This window comes from Trichoplax adhaerens, genomic scaffold (assembly GCF_000150275.1).
Source record: "Trichoplax adhaerens TRIADscaffold_10 genomic scaffold, whole genome shotgun sequence".
Classification (NCBI taxonomy): Eukaryota; Metazoa; Placozoa; class Uniplacotomia; order Trichoplacea; family Trichoplacidae; genus Trichoplax; species Trichoplax adhaerens.
Genome location: NW_002060952.1, coordinates 521,376 through 540,004, shown reverse-complemented (window position 1 = coordinate 540,004; position 18,629 = coordinate 521,376). Strand labels below are relative to the sequence as shown.

The window sequence follows — 18,629 nt, the reverse complement described above, 5'->3', positions numbered from 1 at the left end:
TTTTTTAGTGTGTTTCATACAGTTTAGTTATTATTTTTTATTATTACAATACGCGTATATCGCGTTTCATGCCAGTGCACGTACTACTTTAAATAAAAGTAAGTGGCGCCTCCAGAAACTTTCCTTTCAGGGTTTAACTTACGAATAATTTCGGCTATGAAATTAATTGATCTTTTGTCTTTGGAATCTTTAAAGTATTTCTTAAATTTCTTGATCAATTCGGATGTAGTCATCGGTTTTCTCTTTAAATAGCGTGCAACAGCTTCTGGTGTCACATAGTCTTTTATTTCGCTAGCGATACTGCTGCTGTCCTCTCGATTCCCTACTTCAGTTTTAACCCTTTTAGCAGGCTTTGACGGTTGATTTTCTGAGGAACGCTTATTTTTCTCTTTAGCTACTCGAGTTGGAAAGTCCGCCCGATCTGCTAAATTCACTAGGGCATTATTTTTAGCTTTGGCTACTATTGCAGCGGTCTTTTTAGCTTTAGTAGACTTATTAACTGATTCTTCTTCGGAACTACTGGAAGATTCCTCAGAACTTATTTTCTTCTTGTCTTTGTTTTGTACCCACACCGTTGATTTTGATAACTCTTCGTCTGCGTCAAAATCTTCCGGTATATCAGAATCTGAATTATCATTATCGCTGCGATTTAGTAGTTTCTTCATTTCGAGTCCACTCTTGGTTAGATCTTCGTCGTTTTCATCAGAAGAGTAAACAGAATTTTCAGAACCTCCAATTTCGTCTGGTATACCATCATTCTCTTGAGGTTTATCTGTTGTGGGTAGAAATTAGTCTTATTCTCTATTTGATAGGCTATCTCTTATTGTATAGTAGGAATAAATGCTATCGAATGTACCTTCTTTGTGCTGTATTTCTTCATTGGATGACACAGTATCACTCATATAATCAACTTCGAAGCCTTCTGATTCTGCATCATCTGAAACCTCACTTTCTGCATCATCTTCATCGCCACGAACTTTGATCTTTCCGTATTTACTCTTATGTTTCTTAGCTTCAAGGGCGTCTTGTTTACGCTTTCTCGCTTTCGCTTTACTTTCATCTTGATGAAAAGAGTGTTGCGAGTTTCATAATTTAGAATTGGGTTTCAAATGAGTATGATGACTGTTTCATATAATTATTGGACATGTTACACTGAGTTTCCCTCATTCATTTATCTATTTATTTCCCTTTATTTAAAATAATAATTACCGTAATAACTGTAATAAGAGCGTTAAAATAATACTGTCTAGTAATAGCTTGACTTTGAATGAAAAATAAATAGAGAAGATTTGATGTGAAAGTAATGTTATTTCATGTTGATTATGGGCCGGAGATTTCAATTTTTACCTTCACTTTCGTAGTCAGATGACGAGCTAGACTTTTCATTCGTTTTTCTTTCTACTAGACGCTAAATTAAAGTTACAGTATAGCAAGATCAGATTATTTGGTGAAGATACAAATACTAATTATACCGTTATAAGTGGATTAATCGATATAGAGTAATGATGTAAAAGTGTGAATGAACATGTTGACTACTGTAAAAGATACGTGTATGAGTATAGTATTTAACTTCATAAGAGCAAAATTCTCACCAAACGAACTCCACTAGATGGACTTTCCTTGTCATTTTCACTCTGTTTTATACGCTTGGAAGTCATAAAATTAAAATGATCGTAGATCACTTCTTTTCTTTGCATCTGTTCTTCTGCTTCATCAATATTGAGTGTATAATGTTTAGGTATGGAGTAAAATTTAATAAAGCTGGTTACCGGTGCCACCTGAAAGGCACCATTTGATGATTGAGTCATCAGATAGTAATCCGAGTTTGTTTGAATGTCTCCTTCTTGAGAACCTTTAAATCTGTTGAAGTGAACTGACGACTTAATTATATGATATAATAAATGGTGAGTATTATACTACGAAGTCATAATGGTCATTTAACTGATTAGTGCAATAGTATGCATGTCCTGTATAGACATAATTGGATTCATTGTACGTATGCGTATGCTATCAGAGTATTGAGATTGAAAGTTTTGCCCACAAACAAATTTGTATGTACGCCTACTTTTTAGCGTTATCACCGTCTCCAACATCGAGGAACCAAGGTAATTTGTTTATATTTTGCTCTCCAGATCGACTGCGTCTTTTACGTTTAAGTTCTTCGCGTTGATGATAGCGATATGCGCTACCTTCACCAAATTCTGGCACCTCTTCGGTGTCTGGGTGGCTAGATCGAATTTGTTGTCGGTACAATGTGACATCACCTTCCTAAAGATATTGATATTGACGATATCATATGCTTTAATCAGCTGAATTAGGATACACTTCAGGTTATCTGATTGGCCACTAATAGTTGATTTAGGATGGATTTTTATTCTTTGCATACAAATAGGCAAAGAAATCACTGGTAGGTTGTTTCAAGTTGAAGTCCTATGTATAATTACTTGACGTATACCTGTATTGTTGCTTAGTACTCGATACTGTAAATTATGACGAGATCATGATCTACTGTATTGTCATTTTTAATTCATAGTTGATGATATACAGTAGCAAGTCACGGTGTCAATGATAAGTTGGCTATCATCCATTTTACTAGTAAGTAGGTCAGGTCAAGAAGAGCTTTTAGGATACAGTATGTCATCCATGAATTATATAGAACAGCTTTAAAAGATGAACATCCATTCTTAAACTAGAACTGATACTAACCTTCCATGATGGTTTTGGGTGGCCAAATTGCATGATAAGGTGCTCTTGATCAACCAGTCTACGTTTGCAACATAACCCAAAAAGAAAAGACATTACTGACCTACAGCTGGACTTTGCAAAGGGTTATTCATTCTAAAATCCTACATGATGGCAAAAGCATTCCTACAGTATAATTTGTCAATGTATATCCAACAAGTTTTGTGGCACATTCAATACTGATTGAAACGACTAAGTTTGAGCGTTAGCTGTATAGAGCATGTCCAATTGGTTGCATTTACTGTGTGTTTTATGGATTACTGGAAATGATTAGCTCATGCTGTTTGATGTTTTGATGTCATTAGCAGACAGCAGTGCAGTATGTATGATTCTGGATTCTTCAACGTTCCTCACACTACCATTGTAGCAGAATTGAACAGTCTATGGCTATAACATCTCCAACTTGGTGAACAACAACAACAGTCGTATTCTACCTTGCAATTCAGTCTATTGCATTAGCTTTACCTCTTTAAGTGTAAGGGGAAAACATTGCTTTGAAGTTTCTTTTCCATGTCGACAAACTTGTAGGCAGAGATGGCTTGTCGGTTACTTAGGCGACGTGGATTAATCTGAATCAGTTTATCCCTGGACAGTACACTACAGTACAGTACACTGACTACAGTCTAGGATCTAGTCGGTTACTCAGGCGACGTCAATCAGGTTATCCTGGACAGTACAGTACACCAAGTACAGTCTTGGAGCAAGCAGAATGGACTGTGTCCTGTAGAGTACAGTACTGTACACTGTAGTGGACGTTGACTGCTACTAAACTGTGACAGCAATGGAGCTGCACGAATAGACTTGTGCTTACATTTTCCATAGCGTAAAGCGAAGTGATGGAGTAGATTACTACAAGAAAAGCGAGAGTTATTATAACAAAAATAGACTTGTGCTCTCATTTCCAAAGCGTACAGCGAAGTGATGGAGTAGACTACTACAAGAAAAGCGAGAGTTATTATAACAATAATAGACTTGTGTTTGAGCTCTCATTTCCAAAGCGTAAAGCGAAGTGATGGAGTAGACTACTACAAGAAAAGCGAGAGTTATTATAACAATAATAGACTTGCGTTTGAGCTCTCATTTCCAAAGCGTAAAGCGAAGTGATGGAGTAGACTACTACAAGAAAAGCGAGAGTTATTATAACAAAAATAGACTTGTGCTCTCATTTCCAAAGCGTACAGCGAAGTGATGGAGTAGACTACTACAAGAAAGCGAGAGTTATTATAACAATAATAGACTTGTGTTTGAGCTCTCATTTCCAAAGTGTAAAGCGAAGTGATGGAGTAGACTACTAAGAAAAGCGAGAGTTATTATAACAAAAATAGACTTGTGCTCTCATTTCCAAAGCGTACAGCGAAGTGATGGAGTACGCTACTACAAGAAAAGCGAGAGTTATTATAGTAAGTACTGCATGTCTGCATATGACTTGTGTTGCGCTCTCATTTCCAAAGCGTAAAGCGAAGTGATGGAGTAGACTACTACAAGAAAAGCGAGTGTTATTTTAGTAGTCGATGACGGTGTCTTATCTGCTGTCGAAGGTATAGTATGTACTGCATATGTTGTTATATACGCGTATATACCATTGACCATGGATGGATACAGGTGGACCTTGTAAAAACAAGTCCCTGCAATACAGGATGACATCCTATGCATTTTGCTCAATTGTATGATAGAATAAGGTAGTTTTTGTTTTCCAACATTGAAAGATATACAGTACGAGTGCAACGTGTTTGCGGTGCAATTCATGTTGAAAACGGGACAGTACTAGTACTTCAGACTGTGAAGTGATTTACTGTGGGGCCAAATCGGGGCCGGATTATCCTTGTTGTCCAAAATCAGATGCAAAGTCAAAATGGAAATTCTTTTGGGAGGGAATGTTGAATTTTTGAAAGGGATATTTTGCACAGTACAGTGCTCTATTGTACAGTGGATGTACTGTACTTTAGAGTACTGTACACGGTACAGTACCGTACACTGCGTACAGTATACAGACTGACTGACTTCAGACTGGTCTTCCAGTGGGAAAAAAATGTGTACATTATTACGGCATTTCTTTTTTGAACAAGACTTTTTACAGGACTGTACAGTACTGTACAGTCCTTGTTTACTGAGTAGTTATTTATTTACTGTACTGGCGGAGCAGGGCCTTCCTTTGTACTTTTTGTATCGTCCATGTGGTATAGGATATCTGACTGAAGGTTTTTTTAACTGCAGGATTGATCGTTCCTACCAGGCTCATGGGATTGAGATTGCACAATGTGTACAGTAGAGTACAGTGTAGGCCATTTTCATTCATTATACAGTACTGTACAAACCGAACCTCTGACAGGCCTAGGAATATCCTCGTCTATAGATTTGACTAGAAAAGTAAGTGATTGCAAAGTGACTGAATGCGAAACAAAGAGACTACAGTACTGTACAGTACAACTCACTCCGACTCAGTCACTCAAGACAAAACTTCATTGTACAGTACAGTACCGTACTGTACTGTACAATTCTTTTCACTGTAGTGAAGTACAGTACAGTGAAAAGGATTGTGATCAAATTGACACTGCCCAACCCAATTCTCGCCCATACAGTACTGTACTGTACATATTGTACAGTACTGTACAGTCCATTGGAGACTGGCAATACTGTAGTGGCGCGCAATCTCAGTAGCCACTGCAAGAACTTTTCTACTGTACTGAAGACCACAGTAGAGTGTACAGTGTACAGTACAATGTACACGTCTACAAATTGCTGGCTTTGAACCGTAACTACGCTACAGTATTTGCATTGTGCAACCAGGTGCAACGATGATGCAACCAACTTTGCCTATCAACCCTGATGAATAGTTGGTTGTTTCAGCACAAAAGCAAATGGTCCACCGGTACAGTACTGTCCACTGTCAAGACACTGCAATTACAGTACACAGTATTGTACACTCATCACTGTACTGTACACTGTACACTACAATACACTACTGTACATTAAAGAGTGGCGGGTCGTACAGTAAATCACTCTGCAGTAAATCGCTGCTGTAAATTGCCAATTCTTTCTAGACTCCATACCACTGATTGACGGCGCACACAATTTTTAGCCTGCAACGAGATCAACATGGTCATGTTAAGGGAGTTGTAAGTATTAGCCTTACTGTATACAATCAATGATAGAACGCCAAGGATAAAATACTAACCTATTGGCTAGAAAAGTATAAAACCATGTCAAGTAGGAACATATTTATTGCCACTTTAACTCGGTTCAATGTACCCTCGTGTTGTTCTCAATCATACACACTGTACAGTATACAATACGCTATCTTACCATCCTATGCAGACACTACAGTACAGTATAAGACTGTAGTACATGCAGTTGTTTTCAAGAAGGATGATTCCAATCGGAGGGCGTACTGTAGTAAATAGTAGACCAGCATTGACTGAAAATTTTCCAAGTTTCTACCATTCATCACCTATCTATTTTGATGATAAATGACCCATTAATTACAATCGATCAACAAAGATAAGTGATTCAATTTGTAATGGAGTAGTGGTGATGATAGGATTGGACATGGTGATAGTCTAGTGCTTCCTCAACTGTTGCACCTTGATTATCGATGATAATTACAATGATTAAATCATTGATATTTGTCCGGTCATTCTTTTATATTGTATTGTCCAATTTCTTGTCGCGTTCTGATATGGACTAACATCAATCTCTTTTAATTATTGTCTTTTTCTAGTCGAATTATTCTGCCTGTATCGGTAGAAGAGGTAAGCTGCTTTCTCTTTCAGTCCTATACTATTATATTATTGCAGTCCAAAAATGAATGCAGGTGTGGTACTTCTACACTCTTGGCTAACTGTAGCGGATGGCACTGAACTGCCTGAAGGATGCACTCTCTGAGCCAAGTCTTTGAGGCTTGATATCACCAATAGTAGACGCAACTTTGAAATACATCTCATTTACGCCAACTACTCTAGCATGATTCGTCAGTAAAACTAAAGTAACTACATAGTGATGGCACGAGTAGCGCTTTGCACAAGCACAAGCGCGACGACCCATCAATACGCGTGTACAAGGTACATTTATTGCTTCTTCCACGCACACACACGTCTTTACTCGACGCTTAGGTCCTATCAAGAGTCAACTGATTTATACAAGCATGATTCAACGTTCAAGATGACAGACATTCATATACAGTACAGTGGATTGATCAATATCATTCGCTTGAGTTTGACTACTCAAATTGAAAGTCTTAATACAGGACGAGAATCATTGTCACTTGTGCCCATACACACAAAATAGACACGCCTAGAACAAAAATAGTTGCAATTGTAAAATGAAATAACTTCAGAATTGGTACCTAACGTCTGATTGTAGTATAGTATTGATCATCGCGCTGGTGAAATTAGTTATCTCTTCATGGCGCAATTTTTGCCCTATTTCCTGACTTTTATACCTTGGAAATGGGACTATTCAAAAAGTACACTTGTCTTGAATCTTACATCTCTCGCTCGACGTTATCAATTCGACAATTTTTACTATCACTGCGATAATTAGAATCAATGATTTCACTTGACTGTATTGCGTAAGCGTCTACCAATGACTTCAGGCTGGTAATACTTACTCTATCTACATTTTATTTATTGATTGGATTGCACTATTTTTCATAGCTTTGATATCATTAGACTTACAGTAATGCAAGTGCTTTTATTTCATATACTAATGATGTATCTATATAGATACATCAGTAGTATGTCCGTCAGTTTGTACTGCTTTATAGTTATTAATTAGATATGTAGGTAATAAAGAGGTGCAGTCTTGACGTTGATTGTATTCTTTTCCCTTAATTATTGCATAGAATAAGTACAGTAGTATCGCGCTGTTGATGATTATTGCAATATTCTATTTGAGAGCAATGCGCATAATACTGTATTGAATCGGCCACACTATCATTGGTACTAGTACTACACACTTGCGGAGGTTAGCAATGTCATTATGCTGAACTACGGTATATTGGTTGCCAAAGCACGATCGAAATTTTACAAGCTACTATTTTGTAAGCTGTAAATAAAAGGTACAGACTTTCAGTGCGCTAAAGATGCTTCGACTTTGTTGATATAATATAGTACCAAGTCGGTCAACTATACGCTGTTGCAATGATGAGTAAGAACGAAACTGGAGGTGGTGAAGGCGTTGAGATTTTGGTCAATGAACCATTCGAGAATGATGAGCTAGGAAAGGGCCAATATACGCATAAAATATATCATCTTGCTAAGTAAGTAACTTGAACCATTGTAACGCTATCCAATTTTGTAGTCTCTTTTAATCATATTATTTTACTATGCATAATAACCGAAGTACTTCAAACACCATAATAATAAATTCCCATTACAAGTGCTTGACTTTACTCTATTACTACAGTATAGTAGCATTATTTCCAAAGCAGATTACAGACTTAGCACAATTTACAGCCTATCCAGCCATAGAAGTAGAAAGAAAGAAAAACTTTTTACCTCTACAGTACATTACAGTACTCCACAGTCTACAGTCCGTATCTACTGTACACTGTAGTACAGTATTGTATATAGTTATTGAAGCTTGTATGGTTAGGAGTTGACCATATCAATAGACTACATACGTCCGTAGCCAGTGTTTGGTCGTGTTATGGTACAGTGTCTGTCTTTCGACTCATTAAATGGCCGCTTAGTTCATTTTCTTCAATATTTCAACTACCGCTATATACGAATAGAATATCCTATTGCTAATTGACTATATAGTACAGCTATGTTAAAATGATTGTACTGTATAGTTTGTCGTGTTAATAAGGACCAAGTTAATTAATTACTTCATTATAAAAATGATAAAATATTGAGTGCTGGTATAGCCAAGAAAGTTGTAATCGACTTGTCCATATCATATAGAGTGTTGCCGTTTATATTTTGCAGAGTTTCATCTAAACTCAGAATTAGCAATCGTAGCTTAACGCTAGTTGTCTTCTTTTTTAGTAAATAATACAACTTAAAAATAATGGCATAATTATTGTTTATTAGCATGCTTGTCTTCCTACGACATGTCTTCTATACATCAATTGAAAAATTGAATGGTTTATTTTGTGATCCTTACTGTTTACCCTTTGTATCGTTACATGCATTTATATTACTGTAGAACGATCTACTTTATATTGTGCGTAGTTATGCAGATTATACAATGTAGATAAACGAAAACGGACAATGATTACTAGATTTGCTCTACATGGAGGATTGTAGGCTACACATAATCTCTTAATAATTAGTTGCAAACCGTCGTCTACTTTAATTTACCCAGCAGTTACTCGAAACAGTCTCTGATACACGCTGTAAATTGTTAATTCAATTATTCTTTGGTAGTTATACAATATTTGTCAGAACTAAGTTAACCAATACCGTACAAGTAGTATACTATAGTTACGTATATAGATTGCCTATGATACGCGTATAGTGCAAATAAGATTCTATATTACTGGTTCTATATTGCAAGAGCATATTCAGATTACGATAAATCTGTTATTAAGCAATAGCAACGCCAACACTCGATAGCATACAAATTGTAGAACCAACAGTTTTAGCTTTCTTACAAACTGTTTGGTGGGATAAGTATGCAAAAACATATTGAGTTTTCCAGTAAACTGATAACTATCATGGTTGTGATTATAATTATCGGTGTGGTAGAACTCAAGACACTATCTACAATGAAGCATTATACACTGTACTCTAATTGAATATTAAAAATTTTGTAAAGCGTTGATTAAATCACAAGTTTGCGCTTATACCTACGTATAAATTTGCAAAACATTGTCTATGGTACTTTATAACATTGGATAGTGAAGTATTATGGTTAAATGAAAAAGTATAAGTGTTGGCATCATCTCGGAAATTTGACTACTAATTTTGGTTACTTTGCGATATATTCTTTCCATCTACTTTAGAAAAGTACCTAGATTTATTCAAATGTTAGCTCCTCGAGGCTCTATGGAGATGCATGAGAAAGCCTGGAATGCTTATCCTTACTGTAGAACAAGTATGTTGTATATTTCTAATAGATTATATCAAGTTTATCGATCTTTCTGTAGATAATTCTAATATGGTAATAATTTTACCTCAAATTTCGAAAATTCTTATGGCTGCGAAACGGAAAATATTGTTGTCATTTAGTCATAACGGTACGCTGTAATGGATTCTTTTTCTTATTTACTATTATATGTACTTTCCTTTATTCACAAATATAGTAATTGAAATTTTAATTAAATGGATCTTACTTTTTTGTTAACGGTACAATTAGAATCCGGAATACATGAAAAAAGGTTTCGTTTTAAAAATTGAAACTTGGCATAAGCCTGATAAAGGCGAAATAGCTAATGTGTGTGTCGAGATACAACTTATGTATTCGTAAATATACAGTTTATAAACGTAGTTGTAAATCTTCCTTTTAAGATAATGTTGATACTTAATCTTTAAGGCGAGTTACTTATCGCTTAGGTAATAACATCTTAGTAATGATTTCTACTCGTACTCGTTAGGTCCATAACTTACCCCCTGATCTACTTGCTAAACGTGACGTTGTTCATATTGACATTGGAAATGATCCTGTCTCGGTATAGATTACGCTATATTATATGGATGTATTAATAATGGCATAGATTAGTAAGTGTAACTACTATTTCTTAAAATGGCATTATTTACAGAATTATAATCCAAATGAAGACCCTTCGAAGTTTAAATCTACTAAAACTGGTAGGGGCCTATTAACTGGTGATTGGCAGGTATTTCTGATATAGAATGGATATTGCATTCGCGTATTACAAAGGCAACGATTCATGGTGTTATTTTTTGTTCTGTAATAGAAAAATATTAACCCATATATGTGTGCCTATAAGCTTGTGACTATTGAGTTTGTATGGTGGGGATTGCAGACTCGTGTCGAAAGCTTTACCTTAAAGGTTAGTTTTTTAAAGTGTTGTCCTGAAAGATGGTACAGTAAGATTTTAATATTTTGCTTGATTGTACTTGTGCTTTAGGCTGAAAGGCGACTTTTCCTTAACTTTAACCGCCAGTTATTCTGCACACTTGATGAATGGTATGGCATGACTATGGAGGATATAAGAGAATTAGAAAGTAAAATAAAAGATGAACTGAATGAGGTACGTGCTAATTTCTGCTATTAAATACTTTATGGCATTCAATTAGGAAAATAGGAAACTTTAATAAGATACTCTACCTTAATTTTGTACTAATCAGCGACGGCATAAGGACGGTCTTCGTGGAACTGTTGAAAAATAAATGATACAGATTGTTAGAGTACTTGAGCTTTAATCTTGGTAATCATTGGCTATCTGGAGAATTTAATACTAACACTGATACAGCAACTTCGGTGGCTTCTATGTTGGGGGATTTGATACCCTAGACTATTCTTGTCTATTCGTTCTCAATTGTTGTACCTTATGAGCCAACTGCGGTATTAATTGCATATTGCAATCAGTAATTTAGTTTATAAAGCATATCCTTAGTTGAAGCCTGGTCTATATTGTCATATTAATTGTTATTAGTATTGTCGATTGGTTTGTTCCTCATCTAGAAATAGCTATTTCAATTCGTAAATTACTTAGAGCTCCTTATTTAGCTCCAACTTATCAAATGTCTATAGTATCCTAACCTATTTCACAGAATATAAATTGTCAATTATTAAGAAAATGTATTGTAAAATGCTGCCATTTGTTATTATTATTAGTTAGCTAACTGAGAATACACTCTTGATAGCAAAGATAGTGAGATTTTAATTACCAGAAATTGAAAGTGCTGATGGGTGCCGACACTTGTAAATTGACTATGATAATTATAATCATTGTATTTTTTAATGTACTTTCAATGAAGCCCTATTTTGAATTTTATTACGTTATCAGTCAAAAAGTAGCCAGACCTAGCGGGGTCGTAGGGCTCTATCTACACTTCAAGAACTGCTTCAGATCTGGAGGAAAGGCTTATAATACGCCTTAGATATACATTAAGAGATTTGATGTGCTATCATTCAATCCATTATAATGAAATGTATCACAGCAGGTTATGATCTGAACCATTGAATGTATGATGTAGTAACTGACGTAATCACTGGCTTGCAATAAACCATATTCGGATGTTCGAAAGGGAAAGCGAATTGTCTATTAGTATGTCATTGGCTGGAAAGATTTAATTCAAAACTGTTGAACCACTTCCCCAAATTGTTTAATTCCATTTGGGTAGAAGCAACTTCGAAATGGACCATTAACAGGCGACTTCCCCAACCTTGTCAAGTTTGTGACTGTATCTAGACTTTAGATTGCATGGATGTTTGATGCGTTTTTGCCTACTAGTGTCTTTCAACTATTTGCATGCGTGAAACTCATTTTGTTAGGATCTTCGTTGAATTTTGTCATGTCCTTCGGTAAAAGATTACAGTACTGCTAGCAACATTTCTATTCCTATCAGATATGTTCGTAAAAGTATGAATGAAAGTTGATTGCTCTCTCTACAACCATTTCTATCCATCCAATTGACTCAAAGATTAGTAAATGTGTCTATACGTTAATTTAAGATCCTAAACGTAGTCAAGTAGTGAAAAATTGGTTTGATATCAGTCAGTGCTGTTATTTGGAGGAAAAACGGCCATTTTGTACTGCAGTGCAGGGTGTCTGATGAAAAATCGACGACGATTGAAGTTCTATGAAAACACAATTTCAACACCAAATTAGGTAAGTTTGGGATCAAGTTTGGGATCAAGTTTGGCATCAAGTTTGGCATCAAGTTTGGCATCAAGTTTGGCATCCTTTGCAGTGCTATACTATACGTTATAGAGTTCTATGAAAACACAATTTCAACACCAAATTAGATAAGTTTGGCATCCTTTTTACAGTACTGCACTATACGTTATAGAGTTCTATGAAAACATAATTTCAACACCAAATTCGACAAGTTTGGCATCAAGTTTAGTATCCAGTTTGGCATCAAGTTTAGTATCAAGTTTGGCATCCTTTGCAGTACTCTACTGTACGTTCAGTCTCTATTGCATTGTGGTACTCTACAGTACACAGTACTGTAGAGTACACTACTGCCCTGTGCCGGATGTACTGTAGGCCGCAAGTGCATGATACACTGGCCGACTCTGCCAGTGCATAACGTAAGCAGGAGCAGGCGTGTGGTTGTAATCCCTTGCCAAGTTGGATCTATCGTATTTGTAGGCCAATTTTGGCCAGACGCTATGCAGTTGTGGTGGTGAAAAATCCGATCCGAATCCGAACCGAGATTAAGCCAAAGCAAATTACAACTTTTTGGGGAGGTAGGACTACTGATGTTCTGCAAATTGTTTTGGATTAACCGATTGATAATTTGATATACAGTAAGAAAGAGATTCAGAAATAGTAGCAAGTGTCAATTGGCGTGAAAATCGTGCTGATACAGCAGAGAAACGCCGTGAAAATCTTGAAAATCGAGTGTCGGATAGATGATTGAATCGAGTCGACCAAATTAGCCTGTCGTACATACGATGATTCTGTACTGTAGAATCAACACAAATTGTCGACAACTGAGAATGCTGATAGACTTAACCATTGGCTTATTTTATCTTGATATGAAACAAAGTTATTTACATACGATGATACTGTACTGTAGAATCAACACAAATTGTCGACAACTGAGAATGCTGTTAAGCAGTCATTAGATATGCCATCGAGGATAGGCAAAGACAAGATGAAATAATTATTGTTTATATTATGCGAGCGCTTCGTGTACTTTCCAGGGAGTAATGTTGCTACTGGAAAATATTTCATGATGTTGATAGGAAATGGCGAAATTCCAATTTACTCTACTACTGAGTAAAGGTGCTCCAAGTACAGAAATAAGCCGATTCGGTCTAGCAAGATAAAAGGGAATGATAGACTTAACAATTGGTACATTTTATCTTGATATGAAACAAAGTTATTTTACTGTGGCTTACTCTAAATAGCCTGTCGTACATACGATGATACTGTACTGTAGCATCAACACAAATTGTCGACAACTGAGAATGCTGATAGACTTAACCATTGGCTTATTTTATCTTGATATGAAACAAAGTTATTTACATACGATGATACTGTACTGTAGAATCAACACAAATTGTCGACAACTGAGAATGCTGTTAAGCAGTCATTAGATATGCCATCGAGGATAGGCAAAGACAAGATGAAATAATTATTGTTTATATTATGCGAGCGCTTCGTGTACTTTCCAGGGAGTAATGTTGCTACTGGAAAATATTTCATAATGTCGATAGGAAATGGCGAAATTCCAATTTACTCTACTACTGAATAAAGGTGCTCCAAATACAGAAATAAGCCGATTCGGTCTAGTAAGATACAAGAAAATGATAGACTTAACAATTTGCACATTTTATCTTGATATGAAACAAAGTTATTTTACTGTGACTTACTCTACGGTCGCAATGATAGACTGGAGAATTCATTAAAGCATTTGATCTTGACAGGAATTGAATTCACTGCTCTCTACTCTACTCTACAGTACTCTTAGTGTACATATACAGTACGCTTATATTAAAATTGATAAAAATTGATCTTCTATTTTAATAATTTTCCCTAAATTGAATAATTATCATTAGCATTATTATTATTGTAATGATACAACACAATACAGTAGTTCGTTGGATGAATGAGTTCGTAATTATTTAGTAACTGATCAAGAGTCTGGATATAATCCTAACGCGGCATAAAAGTCTTCATCTTGTTCAATGTACATGTAAGGATTACAAATTCAATCATGAAGAATATGAAAATGTTTTATTCTGTGGTGAGATTAAAAAATTCTTGCTCTACGATACCCTTCCTATTCGATAAGCTGCAGTATAGTTATTGATTAGTCATGATTATTTTAAATAAATGATGGTTGATTTGATAAATTAATGATGAACTGATGGGCGAATCTCTGTACATACTCATTGTTATACTGAGAACTTCAATTTTGCAGCTATGGAAGACTTTTATATTCCACTACAATTACAATAAACTAGTAGGTAGATTATCCCACTTGTAATACTTCGTGTATAGGTGCTGTTTGGCCCTCAAAATACCATTATTATTATTATTGGACTTGAGACTATTATACGAAGATGATGCATGTAGTATTGCAAGATTTCTCAATATGTTACATTAAGGAGCTCATTCGTCACGATGCTTGTTGTTTGAGCACAAATTACAGTATTACCGATCAAGTACATATACCAAAGACTAATATGCAGTATTATACTACTAACGTTTCGTATTTGCATATAGCTATGGATAGTGTGCAATAATTTCTGTCCACTTTCAAGTGCTACATGAATGCAGTCTTTTGCTATAACACTGAGTTATGCTGGCGTTATAGACTACAAATGATACGTGTATTATTCTAGTTACAGCTGTACATCCTATTCGTAAATACAAGTGTATATTTGTGCACATCATGAGTAATCGCTTTTATTTGACAAATCGAGATAAGCAATTTCAACGTATACCTAAATACTGCAATTGGTACTGCAAAACTTGCATTACTGTATTCGGAAATTTGTATGTCTAAACTGACTACGAATTATAGATGTTATCGTATCAAGTAAATAATTATATTTTATGATATGTTATAGCATATAAATACAAATCTGATCTGTTCTGACTATGTATACTAACTACTGTATTACTTTTTATTTATCCTGATTAATTATCTTATAATAATACCGCTGTATGCTATGAAGATTCCAACAATATAATCAACAATTTTGCTATAATAATTACGATGGCAGAGGAGAGCAATTCACCAATACTAGTTGATCAGTGTAAGTGATATGGTTTTAATTTAAATTACCTATGGTATATATGTGTAAGCTACAACGTTAAGCAAATACTGAGCGTTATTTTGCAGCTAATTTACTAATTCCTATTTAATTCATTTATTAAATACCAAGGCACTTATTAGTATGGAAGTAATAAGTAATTTTAATTTCGGATAAGCTTATTGCCAGTATGTTGGATCTGCAATATTATTATTTATTTATTACTGTATGCACTACTATTATATCAATTCTAAGTAAATTATAATAATGCTTCTCACGTAATTATAACATCGTCTATAACACGCAATTCCGTTTCAATCCTTACTATATGGCTAGTTCACATGTAACAAAGTAGCATCATCGATCATTATGAAAGTTTCATAGGATTCGAGAAATTATAATAAATTAAGTCTTACTTTCGGGTATCAATCACTACCAAATATTAGGTCAAAATTCGTCTTTTGATATCAAGAAACGTAGACGATCTAGTAGAACACCACTAGATAAGCAAGCACTATTAAAGGCTTTAGAGGATGGTTCAGCAATATATATACGTCAAGAAGGCTACAGATCGAAAGTATGGTCCGGGGTTTGCCGTATTTCTGTTGGCGACACAATAGTTGATAATTATGTGGTGTGCCAGGGTTGCGAGAAACTCTTAGCATACGGACAAGGTACAACATCTAACCTACAAAAACATATAGAGATATGCGATACTGACAACAGCAGGCCTACGAAAGGAAGTCCGTCGACTAAAGATCCCAAAAGAAGAAAGACAATAAGTAATTAGTCTATATTTTATACATCGCGGTCATGAAATGTTAAAATTAATAAACTTGTTTACATTTTTATTTTAGTATCGAAATCTCCGCTTATGAAAATGCAAATATCCAAGAAAAGTAAACCTTTAGCAGGTGACATCAAAGTTCCCTCTTCAATTTTTACATCGAAATCAGACATTCGTAAAAATCTTCTTTATGCAAGTATGAACGTAAGTATACATTCGTGGATAAATCTTTAAAGTCTTTTCACTTCTGTTTTAACAGCACTTTATCTATTTTTGTGTTGTATACGACAGCTTTTTCTAACAGATTCAATCCCTTTTTCAACTATTCATGGTGAAGGTTTCATACGCTTTTCTCAAGGTACGAACTAATATTGTTAGCGTAGTACGCACTGTAATAATTGATAATACATTTCATTTTGTAGTAGTAGATATATTTATGGCACGTCAAATGTTAACATCTCTCTACATTGACTTATCTTATCTACTTAATCATCTATTATAGCTTTAGTTAATGAAGCTGCAGGACATGGCAAGTTTGATGTATCATGTTACTTACCGCATGAACGTCACATTAATGCAGCTCTCTCAGAATTACATACTACATTGATATCTCAAATCAAGGTGCTCTCTGCTGAGTCCAAATCAAATACAGTTTCCATTGAAAAGTGGACTGGAAGTGGTGATAAAGTTTTTCTTTGCATAATGCTACATATGGTCAACAAATCTTTTAATGTTCGCACTGTCAATCTACACTCATTTTTGGTCCAGGTATTTCTACAATATACTGTAGATACCTTGTGTATAGCGTACTACTGTTCTTTCAATGATAAAATAATAACAGTATCTGGTTTCCAAATTGATCTTTAATTTAAGGATAATTCACCGCAACATATTTTAAATGAGATCAACGCAACATTGGAAAGTTTTAAACTGTCAACGGCAAATGGACTTTACATGATCACAAGCGATTCCAGTTTAATCGTAATGATGCTTTAAATTTTATACTATACTGATGTAATCGTAGGTGATTAATGTTACTAACGTTTACTATATTTTTCACTTTCATACTATTATTTCTTACTTATAGCCTGAAACATCACGTATAGAAGGCTTAAATAGCTATTTTCATGTTATCAAGTTAATGATAAGTAATACCATCAAAAATATTACGGCTTTGGAAGAGATCGTAAATCAGTGCACAGCTGTCATTAATTTGCTAAAAGTGGATGAGCGGCAATTAAATATTTATGTAATATTTAACGTATAAGTTGCTTATACAGATGAATGTATTGCGTTAGTACTCCAGTAGTATACAAAATAGCTGACATATATTATTATTTTCTTGCTTTAGAGAAAGCTAAGACAATATAACCCTTCCGATCCTAGTACATTGTCGGTAATGCTGCTATCAATTATTGACACTTTTGAAGAAGTGATTCAAGCCGCTAAAGAGCTCACCAGTAATCAAACAGACGACGTTCAATTAGTATGCTTATTCCATACAAATAGAACTAAAGAAGAATTGAAGGTATATAATCAGATCTCAGAACTTAATGCATTTATAAATTTGGTAGTCAATTTTTTTATGCATTTTTGAAAAATGTAGGAAGTTGTCGATATGTTTAGTCCATTGATGGAGGCAATTGAGTTAGTTAAAGATGAGAGGTGTTCAACATTACATTACGTTTGGCCAATATATTTATCTCTGATGGAAAGTTATGATGTGCAGTCTAATCCAGATAGTAACCTACAAGCAGCCATTCGCAAAGAGTTAATGGTACAACTACAGCGACACTTTATTATTCAAAATTTGCATAAAGTTGCTGCTTTTTTGAATCCTTTAACAAAAGATACTCCATGGCTAGATAAATTGAAGAGGGATACTTTACACGATAATGTCTTGGATATGATGCGGCAAATTGATAATCCGAAGACTTCCGATATCAGGTCTTCGCAAGAACAAGAAGGCATTAGTGGTGACAACATTGAGGCGAATAAACCGCTTGTCAAGCAGCAAACACAAAGTAGTATGTCAGGTCTTAATTTAGCTAAATACTTTTTTGGCCAGAATTTAAAACAAGTTAAGGGAGTTAAAGAAGAATTGCTTGAATATATTGAAACACCTAAGCCAGTAGTGGCTAATGACTTGCAGTATGATATAATGAAATACTGGAGTTCGTGTACAAGCTGCCCTACTCTTCGAAAGGTGGCTAGAAATATTTTTAGTATTCCTGCAAGTTCCATCTCTTGCGAA

The 18,629-nt window shown here is 35.1% G+C and overlaps 2 protein-coding genes across 2 annotated transcripts; one reads left to right on the top strand and one right to left on the bottom strand.

Moving 5' to 3' along the window:
* Window positions 1-83: 83 nt before the first annotated feature.
* TRIADDRAFT_59215 (uncharacterized protein) lies at window positions 84-3,254 on the bottom strand (the record flags this gene model as incomplete). Its single annotated transcript, XM_002115201.1, has 7 exons — window positions 84-772; window positions 857-1,060; window positions 1,348-1,408; window positions 1,593-1,860; window positions 2,066-2,268; window positions 2,707-2,764; window positions 3,208-3,254. 7 exons carry the CDS (start codon window positions 3,252-3,254, stop codon window positions 84-86), a joined length of 1,530 nt encoding a protein of 509 aa, XP_002115237.1.
* A 2,584-nt stretch (window positions 3,255-5,838) lies between these two features.
* TRIADDRAFT_59214 (uncharacterized protein) lies at window positions 5,839-11,753 on the top strand (the record flags this gene model as incomplete). The annotated part of the gene is made up of 10 exons (XM_002115330.1): window positions 5,839-5,858; window positions 6,461-6,491; window positions 7,851-7,999; window positions 9,689-9,780; window positions 10,064-10,119; window positions 10,280-10,354; window positions 10,445-10,522; window positions 10,604-10,699; window positions 10,778-10,900; window positions 11,631-11,753. The coding sequence occupies 10 exons, from the start codon at window positions 5,839-5,841 to the stop codon at window positions 11,751-11,753; spliced, it is 843 nt and encodes a 280-aa protein (XP_002115366.1).
* Window positions 11,754-18,629: the final 6,876 nt, after the last annotated feature.